At 37.2% G+C, this 14348-nt stretch overlaps 1 protein-coding gene across 1 annotated transcript in view; it reads right to left on the bottom strand.

Annotated features, from left to right (window-relative positions):
- The window catches only part of DSCAM (DS cell adhesion molecule), a 435055-nt gene that overhangs the window by 76404 nt on the left and 344303 nt on the right, over positions 1–14348 (bottom strand). The window contains exons 17-19 of the mRNA XM_065741676.1: positions 11614–11854; positions 9791–9937; positions 8491–8646 (exon numbers count right to left, since the gene is read on the bottom strand). Of these exons, the coding sequence (XP_065597748.1) occupies positions 8491–8646; positions 9791–9937; positions 11614–11854 (544 nt within the window). The remainder of the gene's footprint in view (positions 1–8490; positions 8647–9790; positions 9938–11613; positions 11855–14348) is intronic.

The raw sequence follows: 14348 nt of genomic DNA, 5'->3' as shown, positions 1-14348 counted from the left end.
CAAGATGGGTGGTCAACAGGGTGAGGGAGGGGATTGTCCCACTCTGCTCATGAGGCCCCACCTGGAGTACTGTGTCCAGGCCTAGGGCCCCCCCACAAGAAGGAATGGATATGTTGGAGAAGGCTCAGAGGAGGCCACAAAGATGCTCAGAGGGCTGGAACATCTCTCCCATGGAGAAAGGCTGAGGGAGCTGGGCTTGTTCAGCCTGCATTGTGGCCTTACACTGATTGAAGGGAGGTTACAAACAGGAGGGAGACTGATTTACACTGGCACATAGGGATAGGTAAAGGGGAAATGCCTTTAAAAGGGGAAATGGCTTTACACTAAAAGCGGAGAGATTTAGATTAGATGTTGGGGAAATTCTTAACCAAGAGGGCAGTAATGCACTGGCACAGGCTGCCCACAGAAGCTGTGATGCCCCATCTCTGGAGGTGCTCAAGGCCAGGTTGGATGGGGCCCTGGGCAGCCTGAGCTGCTGGGGGGCATCCCTACCCACAGCAGGGGTGGGTTTTGAGGCCCCTCTAAGATGAGACATTCTATGATTCTTCCTTGGCAGCCAGTGAAAACTGCCAAACCACACACATTACTGTAAATGTTAGCTCAATTTTGAAGATATAACTCATGCCAAATGATTATTCACTGTATAAATAATACGTATTCGAACAGTTTAATGACTACACGCAGTAGATCTGTGAATTTAATGAAGTGGGGAGCAAACGAGTTCTAGTGCTGTGCAATTAGCACTGCTTGATGAGACCCAGGCACACCTAGTCATAGGATGTCAGCAGCCTCCTACCCCTAGACTTGCCCTCAGCAGCTCTGCCCAGTATCTGGCACTGCACTACATGTACACATTTATTTTTCTAATTAACTATCTCTGTAAGCTATTGAAAACTGTTAGAGAAAAAGAGAGGAAAAAAAAATGCTTATCTCAAATTGAAAGGAAAACACTTAGTCTGGGAAATGAAAAATCTTGTTACATAATCTTAACTCTTTGCCAACTTATACTTTGAGAAAGACTGCAAATTCACATGCATGTTATTTTTCAAGCTCATTTTATACTGTATAAGATTCTTTAGCTTTGCAACTCCTCCTATAATAATGTGGAGAAAAAAAAAAAACTCCTGTGTGCTAGAATTTCTATAAAGTATCATATTTGTGTAATCTTAACCACAGTAGTAACAGTAGAATAAAGTTTCTTGAGGGAAAAAAGAAGTTTGAACAGGAAAATATTTAAAAATAGCATTAAATTCGTCAAAATTAATAATTTACAAGATATTCTTAATATTGCATGTGCAAAATATTCGTGTTAAATTATTAAAATAGGTATGCTGTATTGGAAATAACTGCATGGGTTATTAAAGTTGAAACAACACATTTGGATGGATTCTGTTTTCTGTGGAAATTTTGGATTGTGAGGTATTTAATATTTTTTGTCTAATTTCAAGTAAAACTACCAAAATATTAGAATTTAAGTAAAATAACAGTTTCAGAGCTTGATCAGCTTTCTTTACATTAACAGAAAACATTTGTTGTGTACTACAGATGGATAAAATCTTTCCCAGCAAGCAGATTTTTATAGGTGGGCCTTTAATCTTGGCTCTCTCCATTTAAATAAATATAAAAATTTGCTTATAAAGATAAGTCTGATTGCCTGAGACCTAAATTGGCTTAGCTTTTAGATAACAACTTCACATTTTTAAAAGCATATAAAGAAACCTTCAATTTTATATCTGTCTAGGTACAAACTGAAGATGCAACAAAACTGATAGATAAGTACCACTCAGTGCAACATTTCTAATTTGTCCTTTCTATTTATAATGTACTGAGAAAGCTAATAAGGCATCAAGTGAGAATGTCATGATTATAGCTGGATGCAAACCTAGTGACTTGCTGCAAAGGGCTTAATTCAGTTAGCAGTTCTATCCACTGCAGAATAAATATTGATGCTTGACAGCATTCAACTTGTTATTTATACCCAGCTCATTAGAAATGCTATTTGCTCCTGCTGCTGAAGAGTGAAAGCTAGCTCTCCAGGGTAATTAATTAACCCACATGGGGATTCTGTTACCATTAGTAATGTTTTTTGGAAATCACTGCAAATAGATGTATGAGGTTCAAGTAATTTATTGTTAAATTAGGGTGTGATCTATAGGGACAAATTCAGATGGTAATTGGTCATAGCTGTCAACTGTTTGGAATTCATCTTGCATTTTCTAGTCAATGGGCACATGTAGAAAACATGACTTGTCATTGGACAGTATTTCTGTTTGGTATATAGACCAGTAGAATTAGAAGCTAGAAAGAACTCAAGAAGTCATATAGCCATATTTCTGAACCTTTTCTAATCTAAGGGCCCTTTCACCTTCTTGGACCAGAGGCTGGAATCAGGTAACAGTTTTGCAGTGTTGTCAAGGTTATTCCAAATGTTCAATTATGAATCCTCTTCTTGTTACACTGCTTTTCTTTGCCAGGTGTTGTGTGTAGAAATGATAATGCGTGGGGCAGCACTTACATTTCCTTGGCAAGAATCTCGCAGCATTTCATTTGATTCAGGTTCTTTCCAAACCAAGCCATTCTATGACACCTTAAAGACCACCACTGGTTCCTGTCCAGATGATAAAGTCATTGTTCATGCCCTTGTTTCTAAACAGGGGATCCTTTTATATCTGAACAAGCTGTGCAGGAAGAATGTGGGGTCTACTGCATTTTAGTGAGGAAAGTTTCATCTTGTTATGTTAACTTGAGGTATTTTTCTTGTGCCCATTACATCCTGTAGCCTTGCTACCTTCAGCCATGCTGAGACACCAGCACCAAGAGATTTCCATGGATCTTTGTTTTGTTGGATTCACACAGATCCCAGCAAAGACAAGCAAAGACCAACTCCTGTAGTCAGCAGGTGTAAAACAGTGGTAAGAAGGTGAAGAAAAAACAGGGCGTAGCACAGGGAAGCAAAGAACTGCTTCCAGCTGACTTTGCCAGCTTCCAAGCAGTAGATTTGGCATTTGACTTAAAATCAAAGCTAGCCTCATGCTCCAGCTAACAAGGCTTTCAGAGACACAGAAATAGCATGCAGCTTTCATGTAGATGAGAACACTTTGTATTCTTGACACTGCAAGTGAAATGCAAACACAGAGAAGGCAATTATCCTGACATGACTAGTCCAGAGAACTGCATTTAGATGTGCAGGATAATGGGGAGGAGCTCCAGGAAATTTCTTATTCCCTTTTTCATAAGCAGTTAGATTACCACCATTTTTCTTCACAGTACTGAATAGCAGGGAGGCAAGTGCTGTGCATTTAGGAGTAATATAACCATTATATCAGAAAAATGAACCCGGCTCCCTAAGAGATTTCTAATTCCATACCACACAAGACTGTCCTAAAAACTATTACATTTATGAAAAACAAACCTAAAAGAAATCCTGATTATTTCCAGTAGTCTTAAGCTCATGTACTTATTCCATCTAAAATTTCTATTTATGCTAGCTGAAATAACTTCGCAGATGTTGTCCATACCTCCTTCCCTCTGAACTGGCCTCTATTAACTAGATCATTACTACCAAATTCAGCCTGTTCCACAAGAGGAAGCATTTAATATTTTCTACTTTCTTTTGTTAGGCAAAAGGATAATATCAGAGACCTCTGAAAATAACTAAATAAAATAATGTATTATGGGTACACGATTGGCAAATTTCCAACACGGTGCCCAGGCTTAAGCCATATAAGCCCCTCCAGGACAGAGGTGAAGTACACAGCCACCCCTACCACCAGCAGGTTGAGCCTATGCAGAGGTGTGTAATGAGCATGCTCTGACTGGATTTATATTCCTTCCATTAAGAAAAAATATGAAGCTTCATCAGATGGTATCTGTACATCCACTGCTGTCACACCAAGAAGAGAGGGGGAAAATCTCACTGGATTCAGGCAGAATTGAGCCTTGATTAAGTAAAGGGATTTAGTGTTACTTCTCCCCCTGTAAGAGGCTCCCCAGAGGAGGAGCAGACATGGCCCCAGGCTGACAGAGTTCAAGAAATATCTGGACAATGCTCTCAGGCATACAGTGTGACTTTCAGGTGGTCCTGTGTGGAGCTGTAAGTTCGACTCAACAATCCTTGTTTGTCCATTCCAACGCAGGATATTCTGTGATTCAGTGATTCCTCCTTCCTCCTGTATCACCTAAACCGCAGAAGCAACCTCTGCTAGGGACAGAGACAAGCAGCCATTCCAGGCCTAACTGACAACTCCAGGAAGCTTTCCTTGGGAGAGCATTCTGGAAACTGTGTCCTCTCTGCTCATCCCTTCTGCCCAAGGTTGGAGGTGATTCAGTCTACTGAAGTTCTGGGTTGTGCAACCAGTTTACCATGGAGAGCAACCTCATTTTCTTGAGTATGGCTATATAATATCATATTTGCAACACAGAAACAGAAAGAAAATTCACTGTTCCCCATTGCTACTCAGTAGGGTAGCTTTTGAGGCCATACTTTGAACAGTGAGAGGAAGAGAATACGAGGAAATACTTCAATTTTAAATGTTGTAATAGAATAGTTCCTTGGGTGAAGAAGAGAACCAGCTTGTTAAAAACTATCCAAAGTATAAAGGGCAAGGGACAAAAACATAATCAGTTCTTAAAAATGTGCATTTCTCCTTCACTTTTATTTCTGCCAAGGGGAACTTCAAGAGAAAATGACACCACCACCACGACCAAAATGAGACAAAAGTCAAAATATGATCACATTGAGAGATAGCTCATTCCCTCCTATTTGCTAGAACTATTCTCATTTCATAAGCTGATCAGCAGTGCTGTCTGACCCCTGGTGTCTAAAATAAGTATAAAATATTACAAGAAATCAAAGCTTCAATTCATTTCATTCAGGCTGACTGCTTTACTCCCTGGAATACTCCTATTTTGCCACAATGGAGATTTCAGACCTGCAAAAGAAATTTCAGCCTGATGTCTCCAAACCAAACAGCACCAGAGAAGTGACAGGAGGCCACGATCTGCCTTTCAAAAGCAGCAAGGGATCTTGCTGCACCATCAATTTTACAAAGAAAAGTTTTCTCTAATCCAAAAAGAAATGAAAAAAGGAAAAAAAATCAATGGTGTGATAAGGTCTTGTAGTAATAATGATATGGAAGGCTTGGCAGCCACTTAAAAAGGTCTCAGATTTACAGATTTTTATTACAGGAGAATGGAATATCTTGGGTCACAGTCTTAATGAAAGAAGTTCTGGTAGTAGAAATATAAGATTTCTACATCTAATATCTGTAAAGATTGCAATTATTTGTATTCCACTTTCTCAGAAAATGCTCAAAACCAAATTCAGAGTACAATCTTTTGGATGTGCTGAAATTAGCCCTATTGAATAATCCTTTATGGGAGTCTCTTTTCCTTAGAATACTACAGAAGAAATTACTGATCTTCCTGAGGATCAAGGCACCTACCGGTTATTTATAGATGTCAGTAGGAATGCTCTTTTTCCATTTAACTTCCACAGCCTTAAGGATGTTCAGATATGGGAGTTGGGTTTTAGCTTATTTTTAATGGCAGCCTCTTACGTATTCCACTTTTACTGCTCTTAGTAAAAAATGGTGAAGCTGAAGCAAAACATGAAATCACTCCATTTTTTAGTAACACCTTTCAGTTTAGTTTTTCTGGACAAAAGATTTAATGAGTGGAATCACTGTGAGGCAACACAAAACATCTGAAAAGTTTAGTCATACTGCCTCAGGGTGAATTACTGCTGAACAGCTCTGTGGCTTCACTGCCAGAGGGATTAAAGATAAGAAATGAGCCATTGCACAGCAGCCAAACATAGGCAGATGGTATGGGTTTTCCAGATCTCAGGGCCTGTCTTGATCTCAGAAACAGAGAAATTAAAAGAGCCACCAAAATTTAGAGAAAAGCAAACTAGGCAGAAGAGAGTTAAGAAAAAATAAAAAATGTGGATCTTCTACTATTTCAGGACTATTTTAAACTGGAAACGGATCAGAGAAGATGTTCAGGGAAGGACAGGCACCACAACCCTTCATTGGGCTCCTTGGCCATAAGAGCAGAAGGAAGTATTCAATACACTTTTTAGCAATGGAGATTGTATTATCGTAGACTAACCCAAGTTGGAAGGGACCCATAAGGATCAACAAGTCAAACATTGGGCTCTACAAGAGACCATCCAAATTCAAACTGTGTCTGAGAGTGGTGTCCAAACACTCCTTGAACTCTGGCAACTGGGACTGAGCCCACTGTGCTGGACATCCTGTTCCATGCCCACTGTCCTCTGGTGCAGACCCTGTCCCTAACCTTCAGCTGTCCCTCCTTTGACGCAGCTCCATGCTGTTCCCTCTGGCCCTGTGGCTGTGCAGTGTGAGGAGCTGTAGGCTGCCATGAGGCTTCCCCTCAGCCTCCTCTGCTCTGAACTTCAGACACTAGTCTTACATCTTTCCCTCTAAAAACTTCACCATCTTTGTAGCCCTTTGTGGGATGTTTCTTCATTGGTCCAGGATATTTAGGGAGACTATAAAGTCCCCATCCCCGTAATTTTTTTGAGAAAAGCTTAGTAAGCATCTGTGATGGCTGCAGTGCTCTTTAGTGCAGTGGGGTGGTCTTGGCCCAATGTAAGGAAACTTTCAGGAGCATTAAAACATTCTTCTGTTGTTCCAGATAAGAGATAGAGACACTGCAGGCACCAATTCTGTCATCTGTTCAATTTCAAAAGCTGGAAGAACTTCATACAGAACCCAGATGTTATCCACATTCAAGCAAATGTTGGTGCCTAATGGTTCCCTTTAATTTTTTAACTCAAAAGGAACAAGCACAGGGGCTTCCCAAAAAGCCCTTATGGCATTTGTACCTTGAAATGACAACCCAAGGGCCAGAGGTTATTTCTACTGTGGGGCTTTTTACGGATTTCTGGAAATATGTTGTCCCAACATTGGTCTCTCTGGCCAATTTGAGATGTCAGGCAGCAGGACCAGCACATCAGTTTAACACATAAAGCACCAGGCTGCAATGCTGTTCAAAGGTATAGGCCAGTAAGTACATTCTTGCTGCTTGCAGGGCATCTGTAACATGAACTGTATTTCTGTAAGCTGCCCCTGAACTCCTGAAGCAGAGTAGGGCATAAGTCTGCCTATGGTTTAACTCCCAGTCTCAAGGCTCTGGAGTGAGAGCTTTTATTTTCAGAGAAAATAAAAAGACTTTAGGGTGGGATCAGTGTTTAAGAGAGTAAAGTCTACAACAGCTCAGGCTGGCCTTGGCAGTTTCAGACTAGATGACTCTGACAGTCAGACTCTGTGACAGTTTTACACAGAGCCATTCCTATAAGTTGACTGAGGATCTCAGTGATGACTATGTTTAGTGAGTGTTGGTAATAGGCCTACATTAACCAGTACTGCCATATGCCTAAATTTCCTCACAGTTCTCAGCTACAAGGCATTCACTTCTTTTTTTTTAATGTTAACACAACTCTGATCAAAATAATGAATTGTATAAAGTATGTTGAAATAGAATAAGAAGCAAAATAAGCAAATTCTTAACATGATAAAAAAGTTTATAAGCTCAATCTTTACACTACAGTCCCTGGATACATCTACAGCTACAGCCATGTGGTCTTCTAATGGATGTAAAATTTAGAATGATTCCCTTAGTATTCTGTTGGAAAAACTTCTTAACATTCACCAAGTCAGTTAATCACTGAACCTGCTCTCACTGGCACTTTCGTAGATCTCATTAAAAATAACAATAATAAAAAATCAAATACATTCAGTAAACTGGATGTGTAGTAATGAAAAATCCATTGATTAATTTCCTTGAAAAAATTTACAGTAGAATTTTCCAATCAAACCTATTTGGTTAACTCCATTGCTAGGACTCTGTCAATGTTTTATTCCTAACAAAATATTCTTATCTAATGGCATCCAGATGTTCAAAACCAGATGCTCAGAAGTCTTTACAGAAGTATTCATCCATGTCAAAGATTTTTCAAAGCATCTAAACTGGATAGGGAGAAAACTTAAATTTTCCATGTTCTAATCTGTGAACAAAGGCAGGTGATCTTTGTTCTACATTTTGCTTTTGAAAAGAAGAGGTGTTTTGCAGAAGTTTTTCTCTTCTGTTGAAGAAAACCTTCTTCAACAAGTGCCTCAGTAATATAAGAACATCCCAGAATAGTCTTTTCTTCTTTCCCCCTTTTCAATCATTTTGAATTAACTCAAAAACTTAAAATTCTCCTATTAGACCCTCAGGTATCTGAAAACAAAAGTATAAATAAACATATTCAGATCATGAGAATTATCTACAAACCTCTGGCTAATCTGAACTAGAGTCCAGGAAACACTGTTTTCAAAGATGTGGGTGTACTCTGTGTGCTGCTAACTCAAGATCATCAGAAAGAAATCTCACTCTGTTTATATACAATACCTGCATTACTTTAAAAGATTGAGGCATACAAGCCTCTTGTGGAAGTTGGAATGGAAATGCTTTACTCCTTACCATCTTCCTTAGTGCGGGTGAAAATTTGTTCACTTCTCACTCCATCTCCAGCTCGTGTGAAAGCCAGCACCTGAATGCTGTAGTTGGTGTATTTTTCCAGACCATCAAGCTCTAGAGATGGCTGTGTAGTAGTGACATTCCTTATTTCTCCTAGCTCTATAGAGTAAGAAGGAAATTGAGTTATGGGCAAGGTCAGTCTTTTGCCAGCTATTGATACCTACTGTGGATATCTTGAAGTTTAAAGAATATAACAGAGAAGTAATGCTTTATTACAAAATAGCAATGGATTGTAAGAAATTAAACTAGATTCTTTTATATTTGGATTTCTTACAGTTCAAAGCAGACCCGTTCTTGGTTTCAAATTCATTTAATTTTTTTTTAATACAGAGAATAGAATTTAATATTTAAAATATTTTTTTATAAAGGACAGATGACAATAAATTATTTTAAAATAATTGATCAATTATATTAATAAAGGGTTTCCATTTTTGAGAAAAACAGACAAACAAAATAAAGCATCTTCATTTTAAAATATGAACCAAGTACTTCTGCAAAGTACTTCATGGTAGTAATACCAGCTAGCAATAGGTTTAAACATAGTAAAACCAGATTTACTTGCAGAAAGATGATGCACTTTACATGTATTGTTTTTTCAACAAGCTAAGAACTATAATCCATATGGGAAAAAAAAAAAAAGCTTAGAACATATTTAGGGCAGAAAATAAAGCTTTCTTCTCAAAAAGATGAAAATTCAGTTTTAAGCACTGCATGAACAACATCCTTTTTCATCATGCTGTAAGATATCATGCAGGAGATTAGACTTGTATTGATAATATTCACATAGGAACCGATCCAAATACTACAGTGCATCACTGAAAATATTTACTTTTAAGTCAGGTCTACATTTTTATGCGTGATTTTAATATACGTTTTATTTTTAACTTAAAATACACAAAGAATTGTTAGCTTATTTCTGACATTGCCAAAAGTAGCAATAGTCCCCAGAGTTATACTTCCACTCTGTGTTTTCCTTGCCATACTAACAGAGGTCAGGATTTACAAGATAACTCTATGTTAGAGTGAACTGTCATTTTGATGGATGAATACCAAAGAAAGAAGACAGATCATTGCCCTAGAACTGTAAAAATTCAACAGAGCAAATAGTAATAAATGCATGTACAACTCAAAACTATTAGTATTTAATATACAAGAAAGAACCACAATTATCATCACCATGTGATAAACACCAGATTAATAGGGTAACTCCATTCTCTTTTGGTCATTTCACGCATTCACTCACCTCCATCCAAGAGATTCGCCCAGTATATAACCCTGAATCCTTGCAGAATCCCATTCAGAGTTTCCTTTGCCAGCGTTGACCAAGAAATAGAAATGGTTTCTGGTGATGTGGCAGTGGCTTGCACATTCCCTGGAGGGCAGCTGGGCACTGAAATAAAATATTAACTACATTTAACTTGATGTACAATTCAATGTTTACCACATGTATGTATCCAGTTTGAAGAAAAGTATACAAAGGAGCACTCTTCCATATTTGTTAGAAGACTCCCCTCAGGCTACACTTTCAATCTGCATTCCTATCCTACCAGCCATTGCTTAATTGTCAGTTACATACTGTTAGAAGTGCAAAGCCCTCATTCTTGGTAGAATCCACATTTCTGCAAGTGTAGCTGATGTCCCTGGAATGACTTTTGATATTCCTTCCTTTCTTGCAGACTTGTCTTTTAATAGTGGGTTGTTTTTATTTTCTTGTGTAAATTGAAATATGCTTTAGTGATGAAAAATACAGACCAATCTTTGCAAACAATCTAAAAATATTCTTAAAGCTCTGTCCCAAATTACCATCTTTCTGCAAAAATCTAATCATCTCCCCAAATCAGTATGATGAAGGGGAAGGAAGCAGCCACCTGAAAAAAATACTGGGTAAAGTATTAATAAAATATTTTCATTAGAATTTTGAAGAAAAAAAATCAATGAGATATAAAGCATTTTGTGTTGGCTGTTTAGCTTTACAGCAATAACTCCAGTATCAGTTTTTGATGTTGCTTTTTAAAGCTCATCTTTAATTTTGAGGGTGACCCAAAACTGAACAAGGACAAAAAAAAAAAAATACTGCTAAGAAAAGTAGATTTTTAAGATAAAAATATTACACATTACAATTCAAAATACATGTATGTACTGTGTTCTGACATCTTGCAGTAATCTGTCTAAGCCTAGAAACATTTGGATAAATTGAAAATAACCAGCCTTCCAAGAATCATATGCTTCGAAGTCTGTAGTTCCTAAGAATTTTTTCAATTTCCCATATATAAAAAGTCAGATTCTTAGCTGGCACTGGCTTCAATACACTGAAAATCTGACCTATGCCATCTATTAGGATTATGTAGAGTTTACTTTTATACTCCGCTAAAATACTGAGCCACTTTTGAACATGAAAGCATTCTCTTTTTTCCACTAGAGGACTCTCTCTCATTGATTGAGAAGTGCGTTTTACAGTGTGAAAAACATATCTAAATTATTTCTTAGATTAGAAAGCTTGCATTTTGACTGAAATAATGATTTTCTTTTCTTTTCCTCATTAGTCTGGTTATTGTTGAAAAAACACACATCTCTGTTCAGGCTGACAAGAGAAGAGATTACATAACACAAGAGCTCCTGGTTTCCCAGCAGTTTAATTTGGCAATAAAATAAAACCAACAAAATTAACAGTACTGCTTCACCTTTCTGAGTTATATCTACCATCTCAAAGTGTACAATAAAGCTACGATTAGATAACAAAATTTGCAAATATGTAAATATCAGAGTAATAAGCTTCTTAATGAAAGTTATAGTCTTAGCCAATATTATTCACAACAGGATATATCCCATCAGTACAGTTAGCATTTATTTACCTGAGTGATTCTGCATCAGTTGCAATGATAATTGTACACAGCCACTGACTAACTTCTTCCTATCCATCTATCCAGTTGTATACTATATCAAGAATCTGCAAAGCCTAGTCTTACATTATTCCATCTAAAATAATCACAAACTGAACAGCAAATGTACAAGGTAAAAGGAAATAAATCATAATGTGACTCACAACAGCTGTTTGCCAAGACCTACCATCCTCAAGAGTAGTGGTGATGATTTCCTGAGAAGAAGGTCCTATTCCAGCCCGGTTACAAGCTTGAACTACCATGCCATATTGGGTGAATTTCTTCAGGTTATTCAGGGTATAAACTTCACTGTCCCCTGTGGTATCAATACTGATGATGTTGAACTGGAAATTGCCACCTGCACTGTACTCCCGATAACCTATCTGGTATCCACGAATAATTCCATTTTGCAAGTGCTTCTTGGGAGCCTAAACAGGACATTAAAAATTACATGTTAAATACATATCTCCAAAATCAAGTTGTTCCCTTAAAATTTTTGGAACTCACAAAAAGTCAACTTTTTTTTTTTTTCCTACTTCAAGCAGGTCTTTTTCTAAGCAACAAATCAAAAATCCTTCTTGCACATGAAATCAAAACATTATACAATTGTATATGAATTTGAACACAGGATGCTTTAACAGTGCATTCCTGGGCTGAAAGTAAGACCATTAAATGCTTCATACAAGGAAAAATGTGAAAAGGAAATAATTCCTGGATAACATTTAAGTATGCAATGTTTTGTTTCCCTATCAGATGAATCCAAGTTGACTTGCTAATAGTACATTTGCATTACAAGCATGCCATTCCCTACTAGTAGTGGTTTTGCTAGAAGACCCTACCATTCACTCACTAAATCTTCAGTAGTGCATTTATTGATCTGTTGAAGGCAGTCAGGTAAAGTTTATTGAGTTAGATGTTCTAGGAAATTTCTATGCTTTGCTTTGAAATATGCTTGTGTTCATTCAGTGTGTAGTGTAGAAAGATGACTAGATAATGAGGGCTGAAGGCAATAATGAATTGGAAAGCAGGGATTTGCATAATGAACAGCTGTGAAGGCAAGGAGTAAGATATCTGGCTTTCAAAAATATGGACAGTACAAAAATTGTTGGCCATAGTTATGTATGGAAGTTCTCAGTCCAAATGCAAGATTCCTTGTATCTTAACTAGTGGAAATAATCTCTACATTCTGCAACAAAAACTGTTGTCAGTAAAATAAGGATTGTCAACTCAGGGAAAAAGACCATTATTGACAGAAACACCTTTTATAGTTTTATTTAAATAGTAGTGAACTCATTTCAATATGCACTTACGTTCCTGACTGATATTCCAATGAATATGAGATGTAATTACTATGAACATTTTAAGGAACAGTTTATAATCCATGGACAAAAAGCTCTTTCAAATCCATCAACCTTCTTCCAAATTCACACCAGATAACAACAAGCTCATTTGTTCCACTGACCCATACAGAAGGCCACAGTGATTCACCTTATGAGAGAGAAACTTCACTGGCACAGGCTGCAATTTCTCTTGTTACTATACCCAACTAAATCTACTGAGGAACTCTTTCTCTAGACTATTTTTTTTTTTTTGCAACAGGACTTGTCTGCTTCAGCATGCTTCTTGTCCACTGGAACAAAGGTTCCCTGCAGCTAACAAAACCAGCACAGAATTTTAATTTTATCCACTATAAACAAATCATTGCTCTGAAAAATCTGCACCTTCTTCATATTTAAAAGGTATCACTGGATGGATCTAACTGACATTATTATCTTTCCAGACACTTTACATTCTTCCTTTGTGCCACCTTCAGAATTTCTCCTGTATAACTTCAGTTCTTCAGTTACAGATAAGCTCTCTGCAAACACAGTGCTGTCTGCTCAGACACAGGTGACCAAATTAGGATTTGGCATGCAAAAAAATGCAGTTTCAGGACTTGAACTACTTCTGAGGAACACCACAAGGATTAGAATTGCTTTTCTGGAATCTAACAGAATAATTGTTTCATGTTTGAGTACTTCTATCTTTTGTTATAAATAAAAAACTTCTTAAGAAAGTTATCAGTGTACTGTTGGTCTTGAAAAGAAGAGGCAAAAAGGCAGAGCTAACATAATCTAAACATTTCAAATTGCCTAAAGGACAAACAGCTTGGACAAGGTAGTGAACAGCAAGAGTTTTTAGGCAATGTTGCAGGTCAGTGTCTTTTTCTGAATGTGCAAAAGTCTGGAGACACCAGTTTGAATATTCCAGGATATCACTTCTCTCTGTTAATGTTGGATTCCACCACAACCTGGCAAATTCTCAACAGTTTGCAAAGAATCTCTTGTTTCTAATATTAGCAAGAGTCTGGTTGTGGTCTCAAGTTCTAAACCATTTCAGAGTTAAAGGTCATAAATGGAACACTCTCATGCATTACCATAGGAACAAAAGCCAGTGCCACAAACACACACTGAACATATAAAACACAAGCGCTGTATAATTAAAGATATTTGTAGTTTTGTGAACGGCACCCATTACTTACTGTCATGTGCAGTACACGTTACAACACTGTGTATACATACACTAAATACTGTAACATACTGCACTGTATACCAAAAAAGTGAATATACACCTTTTACACTATGAAATAAAGAACTATAAAACATATGTGCACATATCATACTGTAAAACAGATGGACCATAATGATAAAATTGAATTGTATATTCACTCTGCATTGAAATGTTCTCAGAGCAGAACTAGAGCCAGAATAGCCTTTTCACTTGGAATTCTGTAATTATATACTTTCTCATTCTGAGTTGGAATAAAAGAGTAAATTTTGAATTTTTCATGAAACATCTTTATAATTGTTTTAGATCAGAGGCTTTTTCTTTAAATAAAATATAATCATTTCACTTTTTTTTCTCTTCAAAACATTCCACAAT

The sequence above is a fragment of the Cyrtonyx montezumae genome, unplaced genomic scaffold (genome assembly GCF_038088225.1).
Source record: "Cyrtonyx montezumae isolate F1298 unplaced genomic scaffold, pur_monq_1.0 scaffold_3, whole genome shotgun sequence".
Lineage (NCBI taxonomy): Eukaryota > Metazoa > Chordata > Aves > Galliformes > Odontophoridae > Cyrtonyx > Cyrtonyx montezumae.
This window is presented reverse-complemented; position numbering and strand designations above follow the sequence as displayed.